The sequence below is a fragment of the Balaenoptera musculus genome, chromosome 8 (genome assembly GCF_009873245.2).
Source record: "Balaenoptera musculus isolate JJ_BM4_2016_0621 chromosome 8, mBalMus1.pri.v3, whole genome shotgun sequence".
Taxonomy (NCBI): domain Eukaryota; kingdom Metazoa; phylum Chordata; class Mammalia; order Artiodactyla; family Balaenopteridae; genus Balaenoptera; species Balaenoptera musculus.
In genome coordinates this window covers 105,760,326-105,778,152 of record NC_045792.1, presented here as the reverse complement: position 1 = coordinate 105,778,152, position 17,827 = coordinate 105,760,326, and the positions used below count along the sequence as shown (strand labels likewise).

At 55.2% G+C, this 17,827-nt stretch overlaps 1 protein-coding gene across 1 annotated transcript; it reads left to right on the top strand.

The window, feature by feature from the left end:
• The first annotated feature begins 59 nt into the window (after positions 1-59).
• On the top strand, positions 60-12,434 carry MRPL21 (mitochondrial ribosomal protein L21). Its single transcript, XM_036861383.1, has 8 exons — positions 60-83; positions 1,659-1,763; positions 3,266-3,336; positions 5,737-5,822; positions 6,965-7,128; positions 9,150-9,202; positions 9,575-9,678; positions 12,317-12,434. Exons 1-8 carry the CDS (start codon positions 60-62, stop codon positions 12,379-12,381), a joined length of 672 nt encoding a protein of 223 aa, XP_036717278.1. The 3' UTR covers positions 12,382-12,434.
• The last annotated feature ends 5,393 nt before the right edge of the window (positions 12,435-17,827 follow it).

The window sequence follows — 17,827 nt, the reverse complement described above, 5'->3', positions numbered from 1 at the left end:
GTGAAGGGAGGAAGCGGGGCGCCCCGCCGTCCCGCCACATGTGTGTCTGTGTCCGATCGATGTTAATCGCTTTTTTTGATGCGGTGATGACAACGCGGACTTTACAGTTGGGGAAACCTGGGTTCAGATCCTGGTTCCTTTAGTTAGTAGCTTAAATACTGATGAAAGCTCCCCAACTTCTATATAGGCTGTATTTAACCGGAGGAACAAACTGAGGCTCAGAGTGGTTAGGTAACTTGCTTATGGTCACACAGCAGGGAGGTGGGAGAGGACGGAATCAGACAACTCGGTCCGGCTCCAAGGCCTGTGCTTTAAGCATCGCCTGCAGGCTGCGAGCCACTCTCTGAGCCTCACTGTCCTCAGCTGGAAAATGGTGATGAATGTCCTTGCCTAATGGTAACCAATCCAGCAAAAGCGACAGCTGTATTTTAGGCACTGGGGTGTCATGAGGCTCAAAAAGATTATGTTTGTCAGAAACACTATAAACCTCTGTCTGAAACGGTTGGAGTGTGTATCTGTGTGAGGGAATGTTTATGTATGTTTTAGAATTGGGTCTGACTGTCTATTTGATGATGATAAATAATTGTTCCCTTTTTTAGGTGTGATAATGAAGTTGTGGTTGTGTTTTTGTAAAGAATCTTTATCTTTCATAGAAATATACTGACAGTTGCTTTAATCACAGAGTTGGGCCAGAGGTACTGTGAATGAATCAAGCTTGGCCTTGAGTTGATAACTGTTGAGTCTAGGGAGAGATACAGGAGGACTCGCTCTTGTCTTTACTTTTGTATGCTTGTCATTTTCCATAATAAAACTTGGGTTTAAGCAGGCAGGGAAGTTTTTACAAAAGCAGTGGGACTTACTGCATTCTACCAACATTAAACCACCTCTAGAATGCTGTGTTCAATTCCAGACCCACTGTTTTCAGAGAGAAGCACAGATGAAGTGAACTGAGTAAAGAGAGGGTGACCAAAATGGTAAACAGGCAGGACCTTGAAGAGTGAGTGAAGGAAACAGGATGGACACTGGCACGGTCCTTAGGGATCTAAAGGATGATCCTGGGGGACCATTTGTTCCCAGTGGGGTCACTGCTAAGCTAAGACCATAGGCAGGGGAAGCAGATCAGGTGCAGAAACTTTGTGAGCTTTCAGTGGTGGGATGGCTCTCGAGAGAGGCCAATGACAAGTTCCCAATCACGGAGAATGCCACAGGGGCTTCATTTGGTGGCTTAGCAGAGTAGATTTCATTCATTTATTCGTGTATTCACCATTTATCAAGCACCTATACAAGTCAAACACTGGTCCAGGATAGCGAATACATCAGTTATAAACATAAAACCATAATCCCTGCTTTTATGGAGCTAGCATTCGGACGCGGGGGGGAAGGGTTGTGCAGAGAGACAGGCAATTTTTTAAGAAGAAGCAAATGGCGTAGTATGTTCGAAGCTGTTAAGACTCATGGAGAAAAATAAAGCACGAGTTGGGAAGAAAGGGTTCAATTTTAAATAGGATGGGTGGGGAAGGCCTCTCTACTGAGACGGTATTTGAGTGGAGACCCAAAGGAAGTAGGGAATTAGCCTGGGGGCCACGTGGGGTGGGGGAGCGTCCAGGGCAAGAGCAGTCAAGGCATAGGCCCTTGTGCTTGGCATCTCCCAGGAATAGCCAGGAGGCCAGAATGGCAGGTGCGCGGTGAACAAGGGGAAGCTCGTGAGGCATGGGCTCAGAGAGACAGACGGAATCGCGCTGCCCACTGCCGTGTCGGCCACTGTAAGACTTCGGCTTCTTCTCTGAGTGAAATGGGGTGCTCTTGTAGAGTTTTGCAAAGTAGTGACATGATCTGGCCTCAGTTTTAACAGGATCCCTCTAGCTGCTGTGCAGAGAGGGGAGGCTACGGCGAGAGCAAGGTGTTAGTAACAATCCAGGCTTGGGTGATTGAAGTGGTCAGAGCCTGGATCTCTCAAAGAGAGGCAAGGGGATTTGCTGATAGGTTGGCTGAGGGGTGTGAGAGAGAAGGGTCGTAAATGACTGAGATTTGGGGCCTGAGCAACTAGAAAGATGGAGTCGCCATTACGTGAGATGGGGAGGGGTGCGGGAGAAGCAGGCGTGAGGGGCAGAGCAGGAGCCTTTGTTAGGTTCTGAGACGCCTGTCAGACATGCAGGTGACGACGACAAAGAGACAGGTGTTTGTCGTGTCCGACAGGCTGCAGGTGTAAACTTGGGAGTCACCAGTGTATAGGTGACATTTAAATTCATACAATCACCAGAGGAACGGCCATAGGTAAAGAAGAGGTAAGATCCAACGTCTAAACCACAGGCACACCAAGATGGCAGAGGGGAAGAGAAACCAGCCCAGGAGACCAAGAATTGGGAACAACCGCTAATGAGTGAGCTTTAAAAGAGTGAATTTTATGGTTTATAAATTATAGCTCCATTGAAGAAATAAAACCAACAGTAGTTATTGAGAAACCTGTCCTCTGCTTTTTGCACTTAAGCACCAGGCATTTTATTTCTGAGTCCTTCTCAGTAGGCTCTGGGTGCCTTTGTTGGTGTATTAGTTATCTACTGCTGTGTCCCAGGTTACCCCCAAATCCAGCAGCTTAAGATACCTAACATGTATTACGGTATTAGGTCACGCCATCGCTGACGGTCAGGATCCAGGAGCAGCTTAGCGGGTGCTTCTGGCTCCCAGTCTCTCATTAGATTCAAGTCAGGCTGTCAGCTGGGGCTGCAGAATCTGCTTTCCAGCCCCCTGCCTGGGCTGCTGGCGGGAGGCCCCTCCAGGGACTGCTCATAGCACAGCAGCCCTGCAGCAGAGATGAGAGAGGACGCCCAGGACAGCAGCTGCCCTTGTGTAACTTACTCTCGGAAGTGCTGTCCTGTCACTTCTGCCACATGCTGTTGGTCACAGAAACCAGCGCCCTGTCGGGGGACAACACGGGGGGAGTCCTGGAGGCTGCTCCCACACTTGGGTACCGAGCAGGGCCTGAACTTAGTGGGCACTTGTGGTCAAGGCATGGGTTAGCAGGTAGGTGATTTGGTTTTGGGCCCTTTTCGATGGTGTGATAAACACATCCTGACGCTTATGGTAATAACCAGTAGCTATAAGTGATGTTCTTTCAGTTTTGTTGGCCTAGATTTTTCTGCAGACATGTCGTGATGTGGTGGTTTAAATCGGGTGCCAGTCACAGTAGCGGCACTTGCACACTGAGCATCGTAAAGGGCAGTTTGCGCTTCGTACTAGTAACTACGCGTGTCTCTTATTCCCTCAGCTTCCCTGTGGTCTGCTTCTCGAAGGTTCCGTTCGCAGAGCGCTTCATTTCCACAAGGGTAATATCAAAATGTGGGTTTTGGTGACTCTCTTCCTTTCCTCTCTGAAGTCAAAACTTCAAACATTTGGGTTTTCAAGAATATTTAGTTTTCTTTTAACTTTTTTGACAGTATTTTTCTCAGACCCTTGACATATAGAAATACAGACAGAACCTCAAGCACCCAGAGACAAAGGTGTTCTGGGCCTTGCACAGCTGTGACTTTCTAGGCAAAAGCTTTGAACTCCTAACTGGGGGTTTATTTCCAACTGGGAAGGTCGAATCACAGGATGGTTGTGTCAGAATCTCTAGGAGGACCTCACGTAATTTGAAAGAGCATTTCAGTGTTAAAGAAAAAACATAAAATTAATATAGACTACAGAAGGTAAATTTGACAAAATCATACTCAGGTAGGGATACACAGGGTCCCGTCCCTGCCCCGCCCTGTCAGCCCGGGTCCCTGAGCAGGGTCACGCACTCTGAGCTTCCTTCCTCTTCGGCAAAATGGAAGCAATATTAGTCTCCATCTCAGTGGGTTTTCACGAGAGTCGAGTGAATTTCTGCATCTAAAGAGCTTAGAAGGGAGCTTCCCTGCTGGCTCAGTGGTTAACAATCCGCCTGCCAGTGCAGGGGACATGGGTTCAATCCCTGGTCCGGGAAGATCCCACATGCCGCGGAGCAACTAAGCCTGTGCACCACAACTGCTGAGCCTGCGCTCTAGAGCCCGCGAGCCACAACTACTGAGCCCACGTGCCACAACTACTGAAGCCCGAGTACCTAGAACCCGTGCTCCGCAGCAAGAGAAGCCACCACAATGAGAAGCCCGCACACCACAACGAGGAGTAGCCCCCTCTCGCCACAACTACTGAAGCCCGCGCACCACAGCTACTGAAGCTCGTGTGCCTAGAGCCCGTGCTCCTCAACAAGAGAAGCCACCGCGATGAGAAGCCTGCAGTCGGCAATGAAGAGTAGCCCCCGCTCGCCGGAACTAGAGAAAGCCCGCATGCAACAACGAAGACCCAATGCAGCCAAAAATAAAATAAATTTTTTTAAAAAAAAGAGCTTAGAAGGACTTGTGGTTGCCGTGGGAGAGGGATGGATTGGGAATTTGGGATTAGCAGATACAAAGTATTATACATAGAATGGATAAACGACAGGGTCCTACTGTAGAGCATAGGGAACTATATTCAATCTCCTGAGATAAACCATGACAGAAAAGAATATAAAAAAGAATGTATGTGTATAACTGTATCACTATGCTGTACAGCAGAAATTAACACAACATTGTAAATCAACTATACTTCAATACAAAAATTAGAAAAAAAAAAGAGAAGAGCGCCTGGCACGTAGCAAGCTCTCAGTGCAGCTGCCTGCGCTCCTGCAGCGGAGATTCTCAGCGGGGGGGACGCAGGGCCTGGTGTTTCCCTAAAGCAGCAGTGGGCACCCTGGGTGAGGGTGGAGGCAGAAACCCTAAGGGGCGCTTTCGTGAACTCGGCTGGCTTCTCCTGTGACCGCCGTGCGCGGCCACTGCTGCCCCCGGTCCCTTCCCAGGTTTGTCCCCGGGTCCTCGGCTGCTGCCGGGCCGCCCGGGGCTCCTGACGCTCAGACGCGACGCGCGACGGGGGTGCACAGCTTCATTTGGGGGCCGGTTGACTCCGGCAGGGAGGGCGTTCGCTCACTTCACAGGTCTGTTCAGCACCTTCTGTGACAGTGACGGGGGGCCTGGGCCCTGCGCTGGAAGCGGCAGGGTCCCCAGTTTTCTGGGGTCTTCTGGCTGGTCTAAGAGTTAAATTGACATGAGACAGGTTAACAGGAGAAAAATCAAACCAAAGTTTAATAACCTGTACACACAGGAGAGACCCAGGAGAAATGAGCCACTCGCCCAAATGGCCGAAGCCCTCCCCTTAAGTAGCACCTTCAGCTAAAGACAAAAGACGATGTTGAGGGTAGGGGTTTGAGACTTCAAAGGGGACGAAGGCGATTCACGTGGAGATGGAAAAGTAGATGTTTGGTGAATAAATGTTTGCTGGGCCTGCAGAGACAGTGGGACAGGAGCGGCCTGGGATCTCTGGGCCCCCGTGTTCCTCGCGGCCGTCTCTGGTGATGCCCTGTCCCAGGACAGGCCCTCCATCTCGAGTCTTTCAGGCAGCTGTGCGCAGACCCAGGCCTGCCTGCCTCCTGCCAAAGTGTCTTCCTGCGTCTTTTGGGCCTTGATTGTTTTCGGCTTGAAGTAATCTGCCTGCCTCAGAGACATTTTCGGGGGGGCAGGCTTTGCTCGCCTACAACTGCGGGGGCAGCTGTCCCGCCAGCCACACAAGCATCAGAGACGGGCTGGGTCCTTGCCCTTCCTAGTGTGCTGAGCGCAGCCATTTCTCACACATCTTGAACCGTCTTTTCACGTGTGTGTGACCCACGTCTGTAAAATATTTTGACAGATACGTTCCTAAAACGTCACTGAGTTCACCACCTTGGCCAGAAGTTGTTGTGCCGGACCCCGTCGAGGAGGCCAGACACCACGCAGGTAAGAGAGGCAAAAGCAAGGGGGTGGCGGCCCTGCTTCCACCACAGAGGGGGCCTCCTGGCCACGGAACAAGGACTTCACGTTCCCAGGTGCCCGAGACATGGTGCAGCGTGAAAGCTCAGGTTCGCTCAGCACCAGAGTTCAAAACTCTCATTCGTTGAGCCAGTCCTCCTAGGGCACCAAGGCGCCAGCCGAGTTGCAGGCAGGTAATGCGGGTGGCGGAAGGGCCAGGGCCCAGCTCTGTCTCCCCGCTGTTGGTAGAAACGGGAGTTCAGGGAAGAAGAACAACGTGCTCGGCCATCAGTGGAAGCCGGCCCCAGCCCGGGTGTTCGAGAGGCCATCAGGGTGTCGGGAGGCTTGTCAGACAGAATACGTGTCACCAGGAGGGCAGTGTGGCCACCACGCCCAGCACCGGGAGGGAGTGCAAGATCCTCAGTTTCCAAAAGCTGGAAGTCCATAGTAATGTGTGGAATCTTCCAGTTTTTAAATACTATTTCAGGTGCTGTGCCCGAAAAGTAAAACTGCAGGCGAGTTTCCGCCCTCTTGGCCAGGTGCAGCCGAGGGCTTGACTCGGTTTCCAGGGCAGACACCGTGCCCTGCGCTCAGCCGCAGGCGAGGCCAGAGGGTCGGGGCAGGAGAGAAGGGCCGGGCCTAAGGCGAGGTGGTGACCATGGGAGCGGGGACTGGGTGTGGACGGAGGCGAGCAGGTAGCGTCCAGCCCCATGAGGTATAATTCTAGGTTTTCCTTGTTTGCAAGAAGGCCTCTCCTCTCGCTTTGCCAGGCCGCTGGCTCGTTGTTAATAACAACTGGGAATCAAACCAGGTGAGGGTTTCTCCACCGCAGGGTCAGAGGAACCAAGCCAGGCACGCCAAGCACTCAGGCGGGAGGGTGGCCGGGGGATGGGGGCTTCTGAGCCGTCAGGGCACGATCGTCTGTGAGAGCCCCGTGTGCCCCGAGCGCCCAAGTGCCAGCTCCTGGGAGCAGCGGCTCACCCTGGGCCTGCGGCGGGGAGAGCGAGGAGGGGCTGCTCGCACAGGCCCTGCCCCCGCTCCAGGGATGCTCAGGGCCGAGGCTGCGGCGGAACAGAGGGCCCCCGGGTCCGAGGGTGTAGCTGTGACCCTGACCGCCCTTCTCCCCGCAGAGGTCGTGGAGAAGGTGAACGAGCTGATCGCCCGGGGCCGCTACGGCAGGCTCTTTGCCGTGGTGCACTTTGCCAGCCACCAGTGGAAGGTGACCTCTGAAGACCTGATTTTAATTGAAAACAAGTTAGACGTTGCGTGTGGAGAGAGGATCCGGTTGGAGAAGGTGAGACTGTGGGTCAGCTCTGGGGACACGGCAGGCTGGCCGGGTGGGCACGGTGGGGTCACGGGGGTGTGGGCAGAGCTGCTCCCCGAGGGCGGCCCAACTCGGTAGGGCCCCTCCTTACAGGGAGACGATCAGCACGTTTCTCTAAGGAGGAGCGTGTGTCTATGGGTTTGCCTCACGTCTCCTTAGCGTATATTCTTAGAGGAAAATATCTGATCACAGGTACAGTGAAAATGTAGAGAGTAAGATGTAAAGAGTTCTCAGGCCCAGATTTATGAAGAGAAAATGTTGCGTTTCGGCTCGAACACTCCCCTGACGTTAGGCGTGGCAGCTGCCGCTGTCCTGAGCAGTCAGCACTGGTTTAGAGACATCTCGCAGGGCGCTGGCCATCTTCTGACCCTCCTGACTGCTGCGTGCTGTGTCCTGCATGTTTAGCCAAGCGCTTCTGCCCTCCGCTTATGATTCTGTTTGCTGTGTTCGGGGGCCTATTTGGTTTTTGCCTATTCTACTTCTGTTCATAAAACTGTAGATAAAATATGAGATTTCTGTACCGGATCATTTTTTTTGGACGTGGTTAACCGTTGGTATGATGTGATATAACATACGGTTTTCTTTATAATTTAAAACTCCTCCTTCCTTAGTGATTATAGATTCTTTGCATATTTACACCCAGGGGAGCATTAAACTCTCCTTTCTCAGACGGTCTTCCCACAGTCTGTGATCCGAGCAGGACCACGGCTCAGAGCTGAAACAGGGTGCTGTGTGGACGCCAGCAGCCAGCACAGCCCCTTCTCCTTGGTGACCCCCGTGGTTCTGTCACGAGCTCATGAACAAGAGTACATTTACCTTTTACATCTAAAATAAGAGACTTCTGGAGTGTGTTTGTGAGGATTTCTAAAAAGACATTATTTTGAAACATTTCACATTAACAAAAACATAGGAAGCTCCACCTAATGCAGGTGGTTTTTCATAACGTAGGAAACCCAGCAATAGAGAACGTGTTGGGCTGAGAGTGAGTCAAGCAAGATTTCATTATTTGTCATCACCTAGCATGCATAGCCCATTGATGTTATTATAAAATAGGCTTTGTCTTTAGACAGTTAAGCTTAATGCAATCGAGTTTTTTTCTCATCAGGAGAATTTCAGACAGTCTCCCAATGTGTAATGAGAACCCCACTGCACTTGGGTCACAGAGCTGTCTTCACCTGAGGCCACACTTGGCGTCACAGTTTCCCTCTGGTGAGAGAGGCTTCCTGGCCGTGCAGGATTTTGCTGTCATTAAAAGAACACCTTGGCTTCCCTGGTGGTGCAGTGGTTGAGAATCTGCCTGCCAATGCAGGGGACACGGGTTCGAGCCCTGGTCTGGGAAGATCCCACATGCCGCGGAGCAACTGGGCCCGTGAGCCACAACTACTGAGCCTGCGCGTCTGGAGCCTGTGCTCCGCAACAAGAGAGGCCACGATAGTGAGAGGCCTGTGCACCGCGATGAAGAGTGGCCCCCGCTCGCCGCAACTAGAGAAAGCCCTCGCACAGAAACGAAGACCCAACACAGCCATAAATAAATTAATTAATTAATTAATTAAAAAAAAAAAAGAAAAAAAGAACACCTTGAACCTCAGTCTCTGCAGTATCGGCAGGACTGTGAACTGCATAAAGGACACCACAGTCTGGGTTGTGCATTTTTTCCCCGTATGTATTACACTTCAATAAAAAGTTGTTATTTTTTAGAAGCCACTGTTGCCATAGGAGGTTACCCGCTCACCGGGATGACCAAGTTCCGTGTGTCCGGGTCTGACAGCGCGGCGTGTCCGCAGGCAGCCCAGCGCCCCTGCACACACAGCCACGCCGCCCGCTGGCGCCCCCTCCGTCCCAGGTTGAGGGAGTCGCTAGTTAGATAGCAGAGCAAGCCCACGTCTTGGTTTCAGGGAGCCGACACCTTGCTTCGTTTCCAGCGTGCTCGGGTCGCTGCCTGTTCTAGGGGCTTTGTGTTGCTTGCTGGTAACACGCCTGTTTGATTCCAGGTCCTGCTGGTTGGGGCCGACGACTTCACGCTGCTCGGCAGACCCCTCCTCAGGTAACGTGCTCTCAGATGCCGGCGGGGGTGCTGGGCAGAGGGGCTCCCGTCACACCCGCTGCAACCACCAAGCTCAGCGCGCTGACACCTCTCACCGTGGGTGTGTAGTGCCCCGCGCACAGAGCATCCGGAGCACATCGTTGGCCTGTTCCTCACTCGTTGCGGTTTGGCCCTCTTAAGATTCGCTGTGGCACGACACTGTTCTTTGTCGTGCTTTTTGGTAGTTTTCACGGTGTCTGCAGGGAGGGCGTATGACGTTGACAACCCGCAGAAAAGAAAGTTAAAGTTTATTTAGATGTTCTCATGTGAAGCACTAGTAAAACTGAAAAATAATCAGGAAGGTACATTACGGTTCGTTTTCCTCTCTTCCAGAAAGGATCTTGTTCAAGTAGAAGCCACAGTCATTGAAAAGACAGAATCGTGGCCAAAAATCAATATGAGATTCAAGAAAAGGAAAAACTACAAAAGGAAAAGAAGTAAGTTGGAGAAAGCGTGGCTGCTGCGTTCCCGTCCTCTGGGTGCTGCCCCGCGTCCTGCGCTGGGCCAGGCTGGACGGGGACCTGCCCTCCGCCGGGCGCTCTTGGGGGTGCAGCGGCCCAGAGACCAGCGAGACCAGTGAGAGCTCTGCCCGCGTCCTGGCCCTGCCGGGGAGGGGCGGGTAGCAGTCGATAACCACTCCGGGGCATGTGGAGGACGCGGCCCTGGGAGACGTCAGTGGCAGCTGGGTTCCTGCCGGGAAACCCAGAAGCAGGTCACGTGTCCACCACGGGGAATGGACGAGCAAACGGAGATTCCCTCAGTGGGATGTTGTCCAGTGCAGTGGATGGCCCACCTCCACACGGCAGGGACCATCTTAGACTATGTGAAGCCCGGAGGTGGGCAGAGCTCAGCCTCGTGCTGCCGGGCACACGCTCGCGCCCGCACGCGTTATGCACACGCATACGATGGCACGTTTTTAAAGGAAGGACGATACGCGCAGCATTACGGGTGTGGCTGCCTCTGGGGGGCGGGAAGGAAGGAGTCACAGATGCACAGGGATCGTGCGTCCCGTGTCCCGGTTCCCGTGGGCGGCTCGTCCGACTTCATCTTACCGTGACACTTCGAGCGTTCGTTCATGTTTGTTCCGTGAAGCAAAGGCAGGTGGGGACAGCCTCCTCAGAAGGTGGTTAAAGAGAAGAGGTGGCGGCTGGAAGGGTGTGAGGTCGAGGATGGGCTGGGAGGCGGAGGTGGGGCTGGTTTGTTTGAAGGAGCGAAAGAGGCTTTGGGGGAGGAGGGAGGCCCGTCTGGAGCCCGAAGGAAGGGAGTCCTGGGAGAGAAGGTCTGGAGAGGCTTCCCCGGGGAGGCAGCAGGCGGGGTGGCCCCTGGAGGGCCAGGGCATCGGGATGCTGGTGGGATGGAGCGGGGAGGGTGGGCTCGAGCACAGGGGCTGACAGACCAGGGACGGGAGGGCCCTCCATCCTGTCCCCCGGCCGAAGGGGCGTCCAAGCGGCATGCGGTGCCCCGACGTGTGGTGCCCCTGGTTTAAAGGGCCGGTAACAACGGGCGTCACCAAGGTGGGTCTGCTGGGAGGGGGCAGGGGATGGAGGCGCGAAGGGGTGAGGTCAGAGGTCAGAGAGGTGAAGAAGCAGCGCCCCTGTGTGGACTTGCCGCTGGTTCTGGCAGGTGCAGCGCGTGGGGTGGGCAGAACCTCAGCCAGGAAGGGAGGAAGCGGCGGCGGGAAGGGCTGGCACCTGAGAGGGGGACTTCACAGCAGGGCCCGGCCCCAGGGGCTCAGGCAGGGCCTGGTGAGCGGGAGTGGAGAGGCCGCCGCATCCAGCGGCCTTGTGGTGACTTGTGGGAGTTGGCGGCTCAGCGTAGGGACAGGAGGGGAGCCTGTGCCGCCTGTGCCCTGAGTGGGGGCAGGAGACCCCGCTCTCCCTGCCTGGCCTCACGGAGCAGGGCCGGGACGAGGGTTCACGGAGGGAGCCCCCTCGGCCCTCCCCCAGCCGTCGCTGCCCGCTCTCCACGGCCTGGGCTGTGTCTCCCCCATCTTCGTGACCCCATGTGACCTTTTGTTCCCATCCAGAGCCCCCTGCCATTGCCCAGTAAACCCACAAGCAGGAACAGAACTGTCCCTGCAGGGGCCTCCACTGGAGGTCACAGCCCCTTGGGGTGGGACCCACAGGCTGCAGCATCCTGTCTCAGGAAGTGTAGTTGGCCCCCTGTATCCCCGTCTGCCACACTCGCAGAGTCAACCAGCCACAGATTGAAAATTTGCAGGAGGGACGTCCCTGGCGGTCCAGTGGTTGACTCCGCGCTTCCAATGCAGGGGGCGCAGGCTTGATCCCTGGCCAGGGAACTAAGGTCCCACATGCCACAACTAAGAGCCCGCGTGCCGCAGGGCCAAAAAAAAAAAAGTAAAGAAAATTTGCAGGAAAAAAACATCCCAGAGAGTTCCAAAAAGCAAAACTTGAATTTGCTTCACCAAGTACTTACATAGAATCTATATTATACATTGTATTTACACCTGTTCATGTGGCATTTACAGTGTTTTAGGCCTCACATGTGACCTAGAGATGGTTTAGAGTATACGGGAGGGTGTGTGTAGGTTACATGCAGACACTAGACCCTCTTATTAAGGGGCTTGAGCGTCCTTGGATGCCGGTGTCCTCGGGGGTCCTGGAACCCATCCCCTGCAGATGATGAGGGACGATGTCTGTCTCTCACAATCCTCGGTTACAAACCGTGAAACGTACCAGAGACGGTAGCTTCAGCTTTACTAGAGTTGGGTCAGTAGGGAGCCTCTCCTGTGCCCTCCGCCAGCTCCAGTAGCCCCAGCGTAGCCAGAAGGGGTGCCCCCACCCATGCAGGGCAGGGGTCTCTGGGCACGTTGGGGCGTTGCAGCCCCTGCGGGGTCTGACGGGGCTCACGGAGCGAGTGGTGAGGCAGGTGGTCAGCGATGACCAAAACCACGGCCTGTGGGACATCACTGGGTGCCCGGTTCCGCCCAGCTGCGGGGCGGTGCTGGTGCAAGGCAGACCCTCGAGGAGAGAGCGGGCGGCGGCTGGGTCTCGCGGTAGCTGGTCGACAGCGTCCAGATCTGTGTTCATGCCCGGGCCCTGCTCTGTCTTGCAGTTATCGTGAGTCCTCAGACCGTCCTCCGGATAAACACCATCAAGATTGCTCCATGTCTGTGCTGATCGTCAACCTAATGTTTCTAGAAATATAAAAATAAATCCATTTTCCGAGGAGACCGGGTTTCCGTGTTGTGGTGTAGGTAGCTCTGCTGTAAAAAGCTCAGTCCTGTTGTGGCTTGTTTGAGGCTGAGCGCCCTGACTGGGAGCTTGTTCTTAGTAAGGAATAGCCTCCCTTAGCTGGAGAAACCAGGAGTTCGGGAAGAGTTACACGCGTGGCCCTCCCAGGGCTGGAGCCGGGATGCTTGTGTAAGAGACAGGCTGATGTTACTGGCTGCCCTCCACCGAGCACCGCAGGGGCGTGACGTGGGGGACACAGCTGGGGCCCAGGAGCTGACGCCAGGAGAGACACGGTCTGGATTCCACTCCTGGGCAAGATGTACAGAAACATGAGCAAATTCCATCCCTTGGGTAGTCCAATTACCTGTTTCTAGTGATTTGCTTTTCTAAGAAGCTGAGATACAAACCAGGCCATTGTATCTGGGTGCAGAGTCCCTGCCCTGGTCCTTTTGCTCCGCTGGGTCCAGCAGGGAAGGAGGACCACAGTGCCCGACGGGGGCACTATGTCCAAGGCCAGGGCGCGGTGGTGGGGCTGCAGAGCTGGGGCAGCGCAGCACGTCTGGGAACTGGATGTGAAGTGACAGAGCAGAGGGGCCAGAGCAGTTTTGAACTTGATCCTAAAGGCAGCCTCCTGTCCCAGAAGGGTTGGGGGCTGCTGTCTGGGGCGGGTCAGGCCGGCAGCTCACCCCTGTGACAAGGGAGGGGTCCTGAACCAGATGGGCCAGGGCTGGAGGGCAAATGGAAGGACGTGGAGGTGGGGGTCGAGTGTAGGGAGCGGGGGTCTCCCGGACAGCCCAGGCTCCTGGTTCTGTGTCCTTCACAGAGGCCAGGCTTCCTCCAAGAGAATAGTTAGGGCTTTCAAGAGACACAATAAAACCCTTTATCAAACTGTAGTTAATACTTTCTTCCGGAGTCCCATGACGGGGGAGTGAGAAAGGCGGGCGGCACTGCACCAGGAGGCCAACCCCTCTCCTCCCTGCCCCCTTTCAGGTACCCAGTCGCCCTCGGGGATGCTGGGGGATGCTGGCTGGCCAGGCCCATGGGGACACTCCCCCTCCTGCAGTGCCCTCCATGTACAGCAGGGGGCAGCAGTCCCGCTGGATGCGGAGATTCTGGATTCCGGCCGCTGGTTACTGGCTGCAGGGCCCCTGGGGTGGGCGGCAGGGGTGGTGGGCCGACCTCAGGCGTGGGTGTGCTCCCTCTGACACCGCCGCGTCAGGATCTGAGATAACCTTCCACACGCTGTAGCTCGTGTGGACTGCTCTGAGAGCCACGGCTCTGGATCCCGGGGCCTGGCTCTCTCCGGGTCCTCTCGGCCAGCCTAGGGCCCACTCCTGTGGTCCGTTTTACCTGTGCAGGTTAAGATGGGAACCACCTCCCACATCCTTCAACTTACGCACATCCACATGCTTGAAATACAGAACAGATTCTGAAATCGTCTGTCATAGTCAGGCAGCACAGCTTACGTAGTTGGGGAGGGGGTGGGTGGCTCCGGACCCTGACTGACCTGGGTGTGAACCCCAGACCCACCCCCTCAAGGAGTCCTTGGGCACGTTATCTGGTCCCTGGGCCTCAACTACTCATCCCTCAAATGGGGGCGATACTAGTACCCACCCTCTGGACCACTGTGAGGGTTCTGGGCGACAGCAGCTGCTCCGCCTAGGCAGCATTTGTGATCCTAGAAAGAGGCAGAGCCACCGTGCTCTGGGGAGCGGGTGACGTGCCTGTAAAGCACTGACGTCGGTGTCGAACTGGTGAAAGATTACTCCTTTTAAAAGCGGGACTAGGCATCATTCACAATAGCCAGGAGGCAGAAATTACTCGTGTCCATCCTGATGGATAAACAGATGTAGTCTGCACCTACAATGGACGTGTTTATTCGCAATAAAAAAGGAATGGTGAGGACTCCACGTTTCCACTGCAGGGGGCACAGGTTCGATCCCTGGTTGGGGAACTAGGATCCTGCAAGCCGCCACAGCCAAAAAAGAAAGGAGTGGCATTCGGACACTTGCTACAGCACAGATGACCTTGAGGACAGTGTGCTGAGTGAAAGAAGCCAGACACAAAAGGACAAATACTGTATGATTCTACTTATGTGAAATACCCAGAATAGGCAGATTCATAGAGACAGAAAGTAGGTTAGAGGTCATCAGGGGCTGGGGGAGGGGAAACACAGAATTCTCACTTCCTGGGCACCAGGTTTCTGTTTGAGGTCATAAAAAAAGTCCGGAAGTGGATAGTGTGATGGTTGCACAACATTATGAATGCCATTAATGCCGATGAATTGTCAGTTAAAAGTGGTTAAGCTGGTAAATTGTATGTTATGTATATTTCACCACAACTTTTTAAACAAAGGGAAAAAACCCACTAGGTTAATGAGTCACATCAGTTGACTGAAAAAAAAAAAAGGCAAAAATTGGATTCCCGGGGCTGTCGTTGATGACTGTTCCCTCCCAGCTGTTCTTGGCCGGTGACAGGACACTGCAGCTGCAGGTCACCTGGGCTTGGCAGGGGGCTCCAGCCACACCACCCTCACCGCCTGTCATCTCGCTGCCTGCCGGGCCCTCCCAGGCCGGTGTCTGTTCCCTTTTTCACAGGAATACTTTGCTGCTTGGTCTGCGGTGGGGCCTTCACCTCCAAGCACCTGCTTGCCTCCCTGCCCCCCCTCCGCCCCGTTAATCCAGACCCCTGCCCAGCGGGCACCACCTTGGCCTCGCCCGGCTCCCGAGCTCAGGCTGCCCCTCCGTCCTCCGCCCAGTTCCCTCCGCCAGGCTGCAGGGCTAACCCTCTCAGGGCCAGGCGTGGCCCGAGACCCGAGTCCGCGGTCACCCCAAAACCTCCCAGCGGGTCCCAGCGGGTCCAGACAGATAGCGGGGGTGGAGCATGTAGGGAGAGCGTGAAAGGGGATGATGGGATGCAGGACAGCCCCGGGCCAGGCACGAGGGCTTTGATCAGACTGTCACCTCCGTTACTAACCAGGGGGCCTGGCTGCTACTGAAACGTGTCACTAGCTCAGATGGGGCTGTGGAGCTGTCCCATCTCAGCAGGTCCCTCCCCAGGTCACCGTCTCTGCTCCCCGTCTTCTACCTGGTGTCAGCACACGTGTATTTCTGTCCCGGGTTTCTCCTCTGCCTCCCTCCCCCACTGGACCGCCAGCTCCAGGAGGGGGGAACGTATCTGTTTTACCCACTAACGTACACTCAGCATCCAGGACCACACCTGGCCCGCAGCAGGGATGCAGGTGAATGCACGAATGTCTCCGTCACAACCCCTAATTCCACGCTGCTGCTGACCAGGGGAGGGCTGAAGGGGCTCCTTCCGTCTGCGGGGTGGGTGTCAGGCTGTGCTCGGGGCCGCAGGCCTGGGGGCATGGGGGCTGGGGGAGGCGGAGGGTCGGTGGAGCCTGCCCAGTGGCGTCGGGTGAGGCGGCTGGCCCAGCAGTTTTACAGAAAAGATGGAGTCCTTGGTGTCCAGCAGGACCACAGTCAGAGCTCTACAAACATTGAAGATGTAAGTTGGGAATTCCCTGGCGCTCCAGTGGTTAAGACTCCGTGCTTCCACTGCAGGGGGCACAGGTTCAATCCCTGGTTGGGGAACTAAGATCCCGCATGCCGTGCAGTATGGCCAAAAAAAAATTTTTTTTAATACTTTTTAAATAAAGATGTAAATTGCTCTACAGTGCCGGCGGGGCTGCTCTGCTTCCTGCAGGTGAGCCCAGCTGTCAGGAGGGCAGCTTCCTCCCGACATCTCCCCACCCCAGGCGCCTCGGACTCCTGGGGCCACTTCCACTGAGTCAGGGCGCACACCCGCAGGGCCTGGTTCTCGGAGATAAGGGCGGCACACCTGGCGGCTGGGTGCCCCTTGACCCACTTCCTGCAAGGCCCCGCGGCAGAGACGGGGAAATGCAGAACCCAGGCTGCTCACCTCCCTAGAGACGCCGTCTGGCTTTCTTCTTCCTCTGCTCCCGTGGGCGGCCACCAGAGACACATCGTCCCCTTGGAACCCGGGCAACGCTTCCAGGCCTTGGTGTGCAGTACAGAATTGCAAGATAGAGTCCGGCCCTACCCGAGGCTCCTGATAAGAGTTCAGGACTGGCAGGAACGATCTCGGGGGGACAAAGACCACCTCGCGGAGGGATCATTTCCAAGTGAAACTGCCTGGCGTGGGGCCGGCCTGCAGCCAGCAAGCCAAAGAGGAGAGCGTGCGAGCGTGGGGAGACGCAGCCCCTGCCCCGAGGGGACAAAGGAGCGTGCGAGCGTGGGGAGACGCAGCCCCTGCCCCGAGGGGACGAAGGAGCGGAGAGTTGTCGCCGTTGCTGGGAGGTCCATGCAGGTCAGACCTTGACAGTGGAGACATCTGTGAGCTGCTCTGGGCTCGGGGCTCTGGGCCAGGTGCACTAAATCATCTGCACCTCCAAGAGCCCTGCAACGTGGGTACTGTCGTTTCTCACCATTTTACACACAAAGAAGCTAAACCATAGAGGGGTGATGGTGTTTCTTTTTGGTTCCCCAGATCTGATATGGGCGGCCAGGGTTGAGGAAGCTCAGCGGCCAAGTCTCCTCTCTTTTTTTTTTTAACTTTGGTTTTATTTTATTTATTTATTTATTTATGGCTATGTTGGGTCTTCGTTTCTGTGCGAGGGCTTTCTCTAGTTGCGGCAAGTGGGGGCCACTCTTCATCGCGGTGCACGGGCCTCTCATTATCGCGGCCTCTCTTGTTGCGGGGCACAGGCTCCAGACGCGCAGGCTCGGTAGTTGTGGCTCACGGGCCTAGTTGCTCCGCAGCATGTGGGATCTTCCCAGACCAGGGCTCGAACCCGTGTTCCCTGCATTGGCAGGCAGATTCTCAACCGCTGCACCACCAGGGAAGCCCCGAGTCTCCCCTCTTAACCGAGGCCAAGGGAGATCTTCTTGGGGCTGAAGGTTTGGACAAATAACGAACTGAGGGGGGCGTTGTTTGTTTTTTTGTTTTTTAATATAAATTTATTTATTTTTGGCTGTGTTGGGTCTTCGTTGCTGTGCACAGGCTTTCTCTAGCTGCGGCGAGCAGGGGCTACTCTTCGTTGCAGTGCGCGGGCTTCTCATTGCGGTGGCTCCTCTTGTTGCGAAGCATGGGCTCTAGGTGCGGGGGCTTCAGTAGCTGTGGCGCGCAGGCTTAGTTGCTCTGCAGCATGTGGGATCTTCCTGGACCAGGGCTCAAACCCGTGTCCCCTGCATTGGCAGGCGGATTCTTAACCCCTGCACCACCAGGGAAGCCCCTGAGGGGTTTTTTTGAATTGTTCAAAGTGGTGTCTTGAAACCCCCCAAGTCTTAAACCTGGGGCCCAGATGTAAACCTGGGTGGAAGCCATAACCTGGGCCTCAGACGCCAGCCGAACCCCCCGACGCTGCACT